Raw genomic sequence first — 13,621 nt, 5'->3', positions numbered from 1 at the left:
GTTTCCCACAGTCCAAAAATATGAAGATTATGAAAAATGGACACTCTAAATCAATGGTGTGAATTTGGTGTTAGTCTCTGTATGTTGGCCCTGCAATGGACTGGCGACCTGTGCGTGGGTGTACCCCCCCCTTTTGCCCTACATCACCTCGGATTGGCTCCACCTCCCGACCCTCATGATAAAGAGGTAGACAATGAGTGACTGAGATGTCCTTGAATTGTCCTGTGGATGAAATGATTAGCGTTGATGCAAACCTTTCCATTTTCTCCACCAGCTCCTGTAGGCTGCTCTGAAACTTAGCGCTGACCGTGTTGGCGTGATAACGACGCGCGGCGCTGCTGCGGCGGTCGTTAGACCTCTGCTGTGACACAGACTCTGAGTGCTTCAAGAAGAGGCTGGATACCATCTGTAGACACATGGACAAGGATTTAGCAATAGGTCAACTGTAAAATGAAGACATTTCTAATTAATGCTACTGAGCCAGTGGAGACAGAACAGGTGAGATCATAGGCATCTACCGTAATAATTAAATATGATTAAAAAACTTTAAAGACCAAATATTTATAAATATTTAGATAAAAGAGAGAATAGAGTGTGGTATAGGGCATCTTACTCTATTCTTGCTCTGAATGAAGAGGTCTAACACATCCTGGCGGACCATGTCAAAGTTCTTGTCCAGGAACTTGTTCACCTGCACCATAAATCATCAGAAAATTGGGATATTAGATTCTAACAGAGGACAAGCAGTGTAACAGCCTTGGAGCCATTTATCCAGGGTCGTGAGTTTTATAGAGCTGAAGAAGGATTCATTTGAGGAATATAATATAATGAAATATATAATATAAAAACCAGCACTAGCTCATAGCCTGGAGTGAGCTATGATTTGTATAAAACACTTAACAAGTATGGCAATATGTTAGTATGAGGAATTTCAATTTAAACCTTCTCATCACCATATTTGTTAAGCTTTCATAAAACATGGGTTTACAAAGAAATAGTTCTTCTTAGCAGCCTGCACAAAGTGTAGTGTAGTGCAGATGCTGCACAGTGCACTGGATTAGAGGCTTAACACAACCTGTGTTAATCAATAAATCAGTCAATCAAGTTCATTTGTCTCATGTAATCATGCAATGGCTTGAGTTCAGGGCAGCTGCACGGCGCTGTCCATGGTGCTGATTTGAACTATTCCACATTCACTTAAATCACTTTTCTCTTCTCCTGATGCTTGATTGGAACTGCATCAGTTCATGTTGATCATGCCTAAATGCATCACATGTTGCTGCCATGTGATTGGCAGAAAATTGTGTTAATCAGTTGAATGGGATTTAATTTTTAATTCAACCTTTATTAAACTAGGTGAAAGATCCATTGATGACCCGACGATGAGATCTCATTTACAAGAGGTCAGTAGCACACGTCTTAATAAATACACAAATAAAAGAGTGTAGGTGGGTTTCCTCCAGGTTCTCCGGATTCCTCCCACAGTCTCAAACCATGCAGATTTGGGGATTAGGTAAATTGGACACCCTAACTTGACCATAGGTGTGTGTCAGAGTTGGTGGTTGCTTGTCTCTATGTGGCCCTGTCCAGAGCGTACCTTGCATATCGCCCTATGTCAGCTGAGCGCCCCCTGTGACCCTCATGAGGAAGATAAAGCAGTAGAAGATGGATTGGTGGAAAGTAAGAAAGAAAGAAAGAAAGAAAGAAAGAAAGAAAATGTACCTGATATGTGACCTTCCCTGCGTAGTGTTTGAGGGTGAACTCTGGCAGTGGCATCTTTGGCCTGGCATACAGCGGGTTGTTTCCATGGTGATAGTGGCACTTCTGAAGGAAGGTGTGGTCTGTTGCCTAGCAATGATTAGAGACAGTTAATGGTTGCCCAGCCATGGAAAGTAAATGTGTACAGCAAAAAAACACATGTTGCCTGTGCGCGTGGAGCTGATTGCTTCAGTCTGTTACTTGTGTAACACGATGTTCATTTTTCACTTTGAGCATCGGAGACGCTCCCTAATGCATTTATCTCAATAAAATCTCAGTCAGCTTGTTACATTAGGAGCCGCAGAAATAATGATTGCAGCAGGTAGGCAATTATGTGTGTTGTGTGGGGGATAGTTGTGTATTGATCTGGCTACAATAAGCTTTATTCTCTGTCTTTATGAGAAATCCAATCAGGGTGAGTTTTCTTTTACCTGAAAACGGAGGCATCAAGTATTTATACCATGAATTGGCTGCTGTTTTTGTTTGTTTGTTTGTTTGTTTTTAACACAATAATTAAATAATGAACGATTTGAAAAGTTTCTCATATTCTGGTCTAACTTGATTTAAAGGGACTTTTTTTTTTTGAAGTGCGGTTGAATGAGGGACACACATTATCAACACTGACATTGTCAAGCCATAAACCAGCAGGAGACCTGGACACTCACTCTCACTGATGACATGGCTTTATTATTAAATAAAAGCTTTTTTTATTTTATTTTATATTTTGATGTACAGTTTGCAATAAAAAAGACTATAGAAGATAAGAAGATAAGACGATAATAATGCAAAATGAATCTATGAATATATATATATATATATATATATATATATATATATATATATATAAATAATGTATATGTACATTATATATATATATATCTTGTGTAAGTGCACAATACACCATCCTTTTTTTTTACATAAAAAAGAGAAGAAAAACCAATAAACCAAAATTAGAAATGACATTATATGTGTTCAAGATGTGAATATAAATTACTGCTGATCACGTTTTGGGTCAGGGTTTATGGGAGGAGTGTCACTGTTACACAGCTGTAGAATAAAATTTAAAAATTAAAATTTCTTCATAAAACTGCTTCATAGTTTAAAATTATTGTATTGGTATTGGTAAATACTGGAGGTTGTGCTGTCAGTATCATAGATAGTATATATAGTATAATCAGATCGGTTGTGGGCTCATTGGTCAACTAGTCGTACACTGAACAAAAATATAAACGCAACACTTTTGTTTTTGCTCCCATTGAGCTGAACTCAAAGATCTAAAATGTTTTCTATATACACAAAATCACAGTTTCTCTCAAATATTGTTCACAAATCTGTCTAAATCTGTGTTAGTGAGCCAAGATGATCCATCCCACTTGGCATATCAAAATGCTGATTAGACAGCATGAATATTGCACAGGAGTGCCTTAGGCTGGCCACAATAAAAGGACACTCTGAAATCTGTTTTATCACACAGCACAATGCCACAGATGTTGCAAGTTTTGAGGGACTGCAGGAATGTCCACCAGAGCTGTTGCTCGTGAATTGAATTTTCATTTCTCTACCATAAGCCGTTTCAGACAATTTGACAGTATACACTGTGGTAGACCACGTGTAACCACACCAGCCCAGGACCTCCACGTCCAGCATGTTCACCTCCAAGATTGTCTGAGACCAGTCACCCAGACAGCTGCTGCAACAATCGGTTTGCATGACCAAATACTTTCTGCACAATGTCAGAAACCGCCTCAGGGAAGCTGCCACACCTGTGAGGTGGGATGGAGTATCTCGGCAAAGGAGAAGGGCTCACAAACACAGATTTAGACAGATTTTTGAACAATATTTGAGAGAAATTGTGATTTTGTATATATAGAAAATGTTTTACGAGTTCAGCTCGTGGGAGCAAAAACAAAAGTGTTGCATTTATATTTTTGTTCAGTGTAGGTGAATTTTATGAGGCACACAGAACAAGTATGATCAGGCTAGTGAACTCCATCTCCTCTGACTCCTCCCATGTCCTAAACAGTGAATACCAACTTCTCCCCTCAAGCAGACGATTCAGTATCCCCATATTTAAACACAATAAATTGAAAAATTGAAAGGTTAAATAACATCAAGCCAACGGACCATTATTATGCATGGTATGTCTATCCTGACTGTTGTTTATGTGTGTGTGTGTACTGTATGTCTAACCTGTATCTGTATGATTTGTTTTGTATTTGTATTTTGTAATGGAGCGTCCTATGAACTGCAAAATGAATTTCAGTGGAAACCGATAATAAAGTTGTATCGTATCGCATTGTATCGTATATCATGAGGGAGCTGCATATGGCCCACGGGGCGCAAGTTTGAGACGTCTGCCACAGAGGCAGCAGTGGATTAATAAATCTTGTGTGCTACGATGTAAAATTGCAGATTTTCGTCTATGGACTTTGGTGAGGGGAATTTCAATGAGTCTTTTCTAATATGGTTAAAATCTTTTTTTTTTCTGTCCCTGCTGGCAGCCATGTAAATATGACAGCTGTGTGCTCAGTGAAGTCAGTGCTGACAATGTGTCAACACCTCATATAGCTTCAATTACGAAAAAAAAAAACCCCCTCAACTTTCCCTTTAATTTCCACAGGAGTCTTATGTGTGTGCCGTGCATTTACATAATTCCCGTGTTTAATGATAAGATTACTGAGGAGTTCTCGTCCACAGGCGTGGTAATACCTGAGGGAAACCGCACTGGTCGTCCAGTATGCGAAGTATCCCATGAGGCTTAGCAGCAATGAGGTCGAGGCAGGCTTGGTTGTGGCTGATAGGCTGCTGCTGCCACTCGATCTGCTCCCGCATGTACTCCTCCTACACATGCAGCACAGACGTTTCATCAGGTTAAACTCTTCCAACTCCACTGTCCACAATCACATTGTCCTTCTGATTTCATTAAAGCTTCTCTGAAATAAAGTGAATCTTTGGTTCTGACCTCAGTGTCTCTACATGTTGAGACACTCAGGAAGCGCTGATTTGATTTTGACTTTTATACCATTATGTCCACAGCTCAAGAAGATTTCGGTGAAGCCATTTCTTTGAAGAAACTTTAACCTACAGAGGCATCAAAATGTATAAAAATGTGTCTTCTCTCACCCAGTCTTGCTCTCGTTGTCAGATGACTCCCAGATTTTTTTTTTATTAAATACTCTGATCAACTCCCATCTTAAAGTCTTGTCAAAAACAGAGTTGACGGCAGTTCTGATGCCACACCATAAACCACAGCTTGTGACATTTGAGATGAGGGAAATTTGTTGTTTGTGGCATTTTTGGTGGCAATTTTTGGTCTATAAACCATTGTTTATCTCAACACTGAGAGCAACACCATATGTCTGCGCACCAACTGGTCTGTTTTTCACACTGAAAGTAGTAATAAGACTTTCTGTTGATACAAACTACCAAACATCTAACAGCATATGATATGAACCATTACCTAGGCAAATGTCAAAATGCTCTAGTTTTTGTAGAAAACAAATGCAAAACACATTTCAACACACAAAATAATGTTACTTAGAGACATCAGGTTACTCACAAAGTCTGGAAGGTTAAGAATACGAGTCATCTTCTTTTATATATGCAATGATATTACATGATCCATGACGTGATGTTTTATTTGGACAGGCAGTGCAGTGAGAAGCTCGGCTCAGAGAGTGCACAGCTTCTCCCCGCAGCACTAATTTGTCTAGATTTCACAAATAATTGAATGCTGAGCGACAGAAACAGACGTATTTAGACTTACAGAAGCTGCTTACTCTTAGCTGAGCTCTGAATGAAATTAATCTCGACTAAAGGGATGAACTGCTGCTTGTAATGACCTTTCCTTCATTTCAACACCCCGCTGTCACAGGGAAACTTTCTCTGGCTGAAGTAGTAGGGCATGGACATGCACACATTTGAAAAGATTAAAAACTATCTGACATGTATATAAAGTTCATGGCCAAAATGCTGAAAAACTGTATTTGAATGTATTCTGAATACACAGTATTTTGATACATAAACCGCCCAATAATTAAGTATGTGTGGTGTAATAAAAGGGTTAATCATAGTTTTGCTGACCTGCTCCTCCTGGAAGATGACTCTGTTAAAGAAGAACTGCAAAGTTTCATTGGCGTAGTTGATGCACAACTGCTCAAAACTGTTCACCTGTAGCTCCTGAAAGACACAGAGAAAAGATATTGGGGGCTGTGTGAGTTATTTAACACAGGTCAGCTCTGACGCCTCAGTGTTATTGACGTTATTGAGCAAGATGGCATTTCAGTCTGACCTCAAATCCATATATGTCCAGGATGGAGATGGAGAGGGCTTCGTTGCGAGGGTAGACCCGTCCATTGACGCGCTCTGTCAGCCAACTAAACAGTAGCGAATACAGGATCTTGGCAACAGCATCTCTATGAAGAACACACACACAATAAGGTTACTATGGAAACAGAAAACCCGGTTCCTATGGAAACAGAGGACGTTTGAAAATCATCCTTTGTCCTCACATGCCTCCACTAAAGATTGTACAATTTCTGTTGTTGTCTAGAGGTGCCACTTAAGCAAGGAGTAAAAAAACAAAACAAAAGAGAAAATAAAAACATCTCATAAAAGTGGCAAGTGGCTTTTAATTCAGGTTAAACTCAGCAGAAGAAAATGTAAGGCTTAAATTCACCTGGCATCCACAGCACTCTCCACGGTAAGCGGAGAGTAGATCTTCTCTCGCACTGTATCCTAGGAGTCACACACACATCTGTTATCAAATAACATCTATTTAACTGTTGTAATACAATTCCTCATTCTTGTAATATATTCATGACTCTTATGTAAAGTGTGTTTCCCTCACTGTCAGTTTGAAGGTGACGGACTTCTGCAGGCCGTCAGGTGAGACCTGCAGCAGCTCAGCGACAACCCTGATCTCCTGTGCACTCACCACTGACGAGGCCTCCTGACCCTCAGCCTGTAAACACACACACAGATTCATATACATGACCATCATCGATCAACATCATTACCACTCTCATTTTAAATCAGTAAATGCATGTGTACGCCACAGTGTGTGTGTGTGTGTGTGAGAGACAGAGACAAGACCTGGTGTGGCTGGAAGTAGACGTTGCCCAGATGAAGGACAGAGGACAACAGTCTGTAGATGCCATTTTGCTCCTCTGGGGTGAAACACAGGATGTCCATAGACTTCAGAAGACGCCTGAAGTCCTCCCCATCATCCTTACCCTCTATGGTACAGTCTCCTCCCTGTGACCACACACACAACCGTTTTTATATATTAGTGAGGACACATCATAGACATAACACATTCCCTAGCTCCTTACCCTAACCTTAACCCTTACAATAACCCCCTAACTGAAAGCCAATGCGAACCCTAAACCCGGTCTTAATCCTGAAAAGGCCCTTTAAAGTTGTGAGGCCCAGATAAAATGTCACCACAAGGTAAATGTTTCCCCACAAAGATGTTTTTACATTTTTTATAAAACGGGTACACACACACAAGGAGACACACCCCCTTATCAGCCACAACATTCTCACTCTGAGCCCATACTGCTCTAATTTAACAGTGACTTTTTATTTGGTTTTGCCTCATTAGGACCAGGTTTTGGTCCCATAAGGACTACCGATCCTGACAAGGTATTCACTTTTTTTGTTTTTATTTTGTCTATAACTTCTTTTTATCCTCCTGTTATATGAATTGCTTATAGCTATATTCATTTGCTGTTTTTGCACTATGTAGCCCTGCAAAGAAAAGTGTGAAAGAGAGTTTATTCAGTCAGAATAAATTGCTTCAAAACTCTCACAAGAGAGTTAATGACATGACATGACATAAGACTTGGATCGTGGAAAGACGTGTGTCTGGCATCATTCAAAAAAACTACCTAAGATGCTGCAGTGGTTACCTGATATGGATTTCTGTGAAAACAACGACTTTAATGCTCATGCTGTTTAATCACACTGTAGAATAAATGTGACAATTTTAAAAAACTGACATCTCATTTGTTAATGTGACTGTGAAATTGATTACAATGACCACTCCTTATACTATATGTACACATTGTGTGTGTGTGTGTGTGTGTGTGTGTGTGTTGCTTCTTTTGTACAAGCACCTGATTCAGATAGTAGTAAGTCTCAGCCTCCTGCAGATACAGTGAGCTCTTCTCATGAGGAGGAAGACCAGCCAACATCTCATAGAAGATGTGGTAGTTCCTCTCCGATTTGGCCTGTGGATGAACACATACACAAGGACAAAGTGCACACACAAATCACCACAGATATTCACACACGCGCACACACACGATTAGAAAATCTCTGTGGTGTGAGATTTACTGACATTGGTAAACATCAGTAAAAAATAAGTAATAAAAGATTACATGTTTGATGACACTAAGGCGTCAGCTTCTATAATGTCCTCTTTCTCACGGTGACTCAGATGTAAGAGGATTCCACCTGACCTACTGTGTGTGTGTGTGTGTTTGTTTGTTTTCACCTGAAAGACAATGCGGGACTTCTCCAACAGGTACTGAGACGTTATGGCACCGCTGATTACACCACTGGTAAATGACACGCACGCATATGCACAGACACAGAGTTAACAGGTCATGAATGTGTAATGTATTCAGGTCTCTGTCACAGTTCCAACAGAGGATTAGCTGAGTAACTAAGACGTGTCAGTAAATTCTGCACTGTGTGTCTGCAGACCAACAATACTTTACACTAATGTGTGTTTATTTTAGAGACCCAGCAGAAAATCAATACATATTCATAGCAAAAGCATTATGAGAGTCATTAGTGGTATGATACAAAAAAAAATATATATGAAAAATAGATTTCCACAGTGAAAATGACAATGGAAATGAAAAAAACAACTTAATTGTTCCATTAACGTATTATGTATTACAAATACCACAATGACAATATTCAGTCTTAAAAATATTTCTCCTTAACATTTGGTAAGTTTGACTGGTTTGTGAACTTCATGTCATTCAGATTTATAAAGGACACATCTTTATAAATGAAATGATTTGACTTCTTGTTAGAATTACTTACTCCTCCATGAAGATCTGTGTGTATTTGCCAAAGCGTGAAGAGTTGTCATTGCGCACTGTTTTGGCATTCCCAAAAGACTCCAACAGGGGCATGGCCTCCAGGATCTGACGAATTACCAAAGACAAGAATGTTACCATGATTACCTTTGATAGGGATATAATAGTTTATGAGGGTTAAACAAAAAAAGAAGGCACACTTTACCTCTATCTGATGTTAAGTGGCAGAAAACAAGCAAGAAGAGAATGAAATGACAGACAAATTTGATTAGAAGTTAACCGCTTTTGTATTTGCACATACAGTTCATCAAATAACTTATCTATTATCGTATCTCACCTGTTGTGAGACGTTGCGTTTGTGATGTATGGCTGTCAGGTAACGCAGGAGCAGTTTTGTAGCTTCAGTCTTCCCTGACCCACTTTCTCCACTGTAACAAAAACAGTCTTTTTTTCTCATCTCATTATTATTCATTAAAACAGTAACTTGTGAACATAGAAATAAAAATACAGAAAACGTTTGTTGTTAAAGAAAATTAAACCAGAGCAAAAAGAAGGTCAAACTGAGTTTCACTGTTTAAAATATGGCCTTTTAGTTTTCCTCCCTCTGCTCTTTGCTCACTTTGAGCTGGAGATGCAAAGCCATATCCATACAAATGAAAGAAATCGGGAAAACTTCCATACCTGATCACAACACACTGGTCCTTTTTGGCATCCATCATGGTGGTATATGCGAGATTAGCAATGGCAAAAAGATGACTGAAACAAAAAAAAAAACATTTTTAATTAAGAAATGCAACCTGTGTGTGTTCTTGTATGGGTGTCTATATGAGGACAGAAACACTTATAAACCATAGGGAGCATGGAGATTTGACTGGTCCTCACATTGGGTTTAGGATAAGGTAAGGTGGCTAGGGAACGCATTATATTGATGAGTGTCCTCACACTGAACGCTGCGCTGTGTGTATAGATGTGAAGTGGTGGTGAAATCCATAACCAAACTCTCCCCTGGCAACCGACCAGTAGCAGTGAAATAGGAGCCTCTTACTATAACACCTGAGAGTGCTGGCATTTACACCTCTGTTTACCACCACGCTGCACCGCAGAGCAGAGCTTACGACACATGTAGACAGATGTAGTCCAACAGCATAATCACAGGAACGAAGGTTTCAGTTAAAGGTTAGAGAGTTAAGTTTATCTTCTGTGTTCAGAGGTAGAAAGCACACAGGGAGCTCATAAATCTTCCAATGCTGTTCAGTCCTCTGGATTTGTTCATTAAATGAGAAAAAGGACTTTAAAATATTCATGTTCTTTTCTTTCTTTTTGAAAAAACAGGTAGAGTTAGCCATTTTAAACTGAAATGAAAAACAAATATTCAAGTGGTTGCAGCAGTCCATGGAAAGTAAGGAAATTTTGAAAAATTTAAATAATTTCAAGAAAGTTATTCTACATGTTTGTTCAGTTGTCCTTGTCAAGACACTACATTCCACTTCCATTCATTTTACATTTTATATCCAACCTTAACCATAAGCGTGTATTGCCGAACTTTGAGCTTAACTTAAAGCTGTAGTGTGTAACTTTTAACTTTAAATAGATGTCTGTGATATTGAAACCCCTGTCAAATGAGTTCACACAGTGCTGATTAAGCCTATCAGCTCATCAGTACAGCAGTGTTCAGATCTCATGTTGCCTGACGACATTCCCACAATGCACACAGGAAGGGATTTGTTTTACATCAACACAGAGTCAACAGCAACATTGTGCTAGTAAAGGGAGCCAGGTGCAAACAGGTTGGAGATAGACTGAAAACATAAAGCAGTGCCCTTAAAAAGTTTCAGAAGTGACTTCTACTGCTCAAAAACCTGGTGATTCAGCTGTTTGATGGGATAAACGCTTCTCTAAACTCTCCTACTGCCCCTGCACAAATTCTCTCTTAGTCCTTGACAGAGCACATTTTCAGTTGAAGGACGCAGCATACAAGCAGAGGCATAATAATAACATCAAAAACAGCAACATGGTTCCCATGAAGACTTTAGGAAAAACATGGACGCTCACCCTCACACAACTACCACCTGCCTAAACCTAATCTTAAACCATGTCTTCACCTTGGAACTCATGTTAAAGGGATTTTCCCTGCATGTAAGACATAACATAATAATTTCACTGGGTAAAAATATTTAGGGTCCACCAAATCATGCAACTAATCACTAGTCACACACACACAGAGACTTGGATCTTACGGAGGGTTGTCACCCAGGCCGTGACCTTCATACTGAAGCACCATGTCTGTGCCGTAAATGTTGAGCAACTTGTATGGATTCACAGACACGAGGATGCTGCCTATGTAGGTCTGTGAGATCACAAAAGACAGAGATAAACAAGGGGAATGGGGAGTGGATGAGTTGATGTACAGTAGGTGACAATGTCAATGACATTTGATTAGCATATTAGAAATAGAGCATACATAGACAAGTTCCTGGTCGTAGCGCTTCTTCAGGTTCATCAGAACTGTGGTCTCATTCAGCTCACTGAAGTCAAACACAGATGAAATTAAACACACAGAGCTGGATTCCCACACTCTTGAGAACCAACATTAATTGACAATGACATGTCAATGTCAATGACATTAAATTACTTTTTTCTTCTTCTGTGAAACTGGTAAAATTATGTGTCATCAAAAACATATAGCTTATGCTTGATGAGCATGTCAAGGAATAACTGTGGAATTAATTCTTACTAATAGCTGATAAAGAAACACAAATATTTAATTCAAAGGTTTCTTCAGCCTGTAAAGTGAAAACCAATGGACAGAGATCTACTTGAGACTTGCATTTTAACAGAAAAAATGACATCTTTAGCAAAATTTCACTGCAAACTCACTGCAAAACTTTTCAAGGATTTTCAAAGCCTGAAGGCAGACTAGGACAAGCACACACTGTAAATCATTGCTTGCAGAAACTAAATGGATATGCACTGAAATGAACTGCCCAACAGTACAGCAAATATATAAAAAAGAGCTTGTGTGACATGAGTGAAAGTGCTGTGAGGCTGTTTGCAAATACTGGGTTGTGCTTACGGCAGCTGTGTCATGTCCTCCATTCCTTCGGCCCAGCGTTTCACCCTGTGGCCTGCTGTGGGCATGCTTAGGATAGAGTAGATCTGGACACACACAAAAACAGTAAGAAAATGCCATGCAACATTGTCAAAGCTGGAAGGATATGGTCATTGCTTGACACTCACTTGAAGTAAAACACGCTGAATGTTTGCACTTGTGAACTCCATGGAAAATATTTTTCTGGGAAAGTTACTACATGTGTAATGACTAGATGACACCCATTTATATTCCAATGTATAGTTAATCAGTTGTCATTAAAAGTTATATATAAAAACCCAGTGTAGCTACCTTGTCATACCAGTTTTGACCAGGTGCTCTATCTCTGCCAGGAGTCCAGTCTGGGTCATGAGGTCCATCAACAAAATGAGATGTGGGAAAGTATCCTTCTAACACGCCATCCTCTCTGTACATGGACCACTTTGTCAGATTCTGAACTGTTCCATGAGGTAAAACCTTCTCAGCTGCCCAAAAATCCTCCCCTCCTTCACCTCCTCCTCCTCGGGCATTCCTGGCCCAATGGCCTGAGCGAGGACCATAGGGGGGCACCACAGCGTAGCGGTCATCCTCACCCTGTAGGCCTGTTGGCACCCTGTATGAGGCATAGCGGAGATGCTGGTTTTGGATGGCATCAGACAGCTTGGGGTTGCGGAACTGACGTGTGAGTGGAGATCTATCAGACAGTCTGTGGGGCAAACAATGGTTCTCATCAATAAAAACGTGACACAGGGTTAATTTGCTATTTGTGTTAATGCAGTGCTTATCTACTCTTGATGATCACTCAAAGCCCCCCACACTACAGTTTAGCCATTCACCTATTCACACCCTTTTACACTCATTCATACAGTGCTTTTTCATTCACATTTCATTCACACCTTTTCAACTGCTGCTGGCGTAGCTATCGGGTGCAATTTGGGGTTAGGTGTGTTGCACAGGGACACATCGTCATAGAGATTAGAGGAGCTGGAGATCAAACCCCCACCTTCTTGTTTGAAGATGAACTGCTGACTCACAGCTGCCCTACAGTCGGACAAGTTATTTTAATAGAATCCTATACCACTGTGATATGACTGGCAATATTTGTGACTTTTAAACAAATTCCATCACAGGCCTTCAGGGTACCAAGAACCTTTGGAGGAGGTCAAGAGGTAAACTTGTATTTTATGATAGAAAAGAACCCACTGCTCCAGGCTAAATGATTTGTCATTCATAGAACAAGGAAATATGATTGACACAAATGACTCCTGAACTCAGTCATCATGGGGTGAATGAGAGAATGGATGGGTAAAAATATGAGAAACAAAACAATCTGCTCATTTCTGCAAATAAACACAGGTTATTTAAGTGTGTTGTTGAGTGGGTGAAGTGCTCTAAATGTTCTGCCTTACTTTATAAATAATTTCATGGTGGAAATAAATGTACAGCTTTCATTCTGTTTCCTTTCCATTCCATTTCCAGTCAAAGTTAATGCGATAAAACAGGCTTATTATTAACAATAGTCAGCATGATATATTTGTGAATATATGCCGATGTACAAATGTTCTACAAAAGTACTATATTTCAATGTAATGTATTTACCACACATAACCACACACAGAGTAAACATTACATCTTTACAATAACCATCAAACACTTGGCAGATTCTCGTGAGACACTGGAGTTTTTTCTTTCTAGTCTTTCTCTGTCCTAGTTTCCATTA

The 13,621-nt window shown here is 39.7% G+C and overlaps 1 protein-coding gene across 1 annotated transcript in view; it reads right to left on the bottom strand.

The window, feature by feature from the left end:
- The window catches only part of myo15ab (myosin XVAb), a gene marked incomplete at both ends in the record, with an annotated part of 59,850 nt that overhangs the window by 39,200 nt on the left and 7,029 nt on the right, over positions 1 to 13,621 (bottom strand). Inside the window, 18 exons of the mRNA XM_083909322.1 lie at positions 255 to 406; positions 614 to 691; positions 1,723 to 1,848; positions 4,468 to 4,599; positions 5,842 to 5,937; positions 6,050 to 6,173; positions 6,437 to 6,495; positions 6,608 to 6,721; positions 6,853 to 7,014; positions 7,878 to 7,991; positions 8,258 to 8,321; positions 8,818 to 8,921; positions 9,151 to 9,241; positions 9,495 to 9,569; positions 11,051 to 11,160; positions 11,275 to 11,338; positions 11,887 to 11,969; positions 12,214 to 12,607. Of these exons, the coding sequence (XP_083765448.1) occupies positions 255 to 406; positions 614 to 691; positions 1,723 to 1,848; positions 4,468 to 4,599; positions 5,842 to 5,937; positions 6,050 to 6,173; positions 6,437 to 6,495; positions 6,608 to 6,721; positions 6,853 to 7,014; positions 7,878 to 7,991; positions 8,258 to 8,321; positions 8,818 to 8,921; positions 9,151 to 9,241; positions 9,495 to 9,569; positions 11,051 to 11,160; positions 11,275 to 11,338; positions 11,887 to 11,969; positions 12,214 to 12,607 (2,142 nt within the window). The remainder of the gene's footprint in view (positions 1 to 254; positions 407 to 613; positions 692 to 1,722; positions 1,849 to 4,467; positions 4,600 to 5,841; positions 5,938 to 6,049; positions 6,174 to 6,436; positions 6,496 to 6,607; positions 6,722 to 6,852; positions 7,015 to 7,877; positions 7,992 to 8,257; positions 8,322 to 8,817; positions 8,922 to 9,150; positions 9,242 to 9,494; positions 9,570 to 11,050; positions 11,161 to 11,274; positions 11,339 to 11,886; positions 11,970 to 12,213; positions 12,608 to 13,621) is intronic.

The sequence above is a fragment of the Microchirus variegatus genome (assembly GCF_963457635.1).
Source record: "Microchirus variegatus genome assembly, chromosome: 23".
Classification (NCBI taxonomy): Eukaryota; Metazoa; Chordata; class Actinopteri; order Pleuronectiformes; family Soleidae; genus Microchirus; species Microchirus variegatus.
The sequence above is the reverse complement of the archived record's forward strand: the minus strand, read 5'-3'. Positions and strand labels throughout refer to the sequence as shown.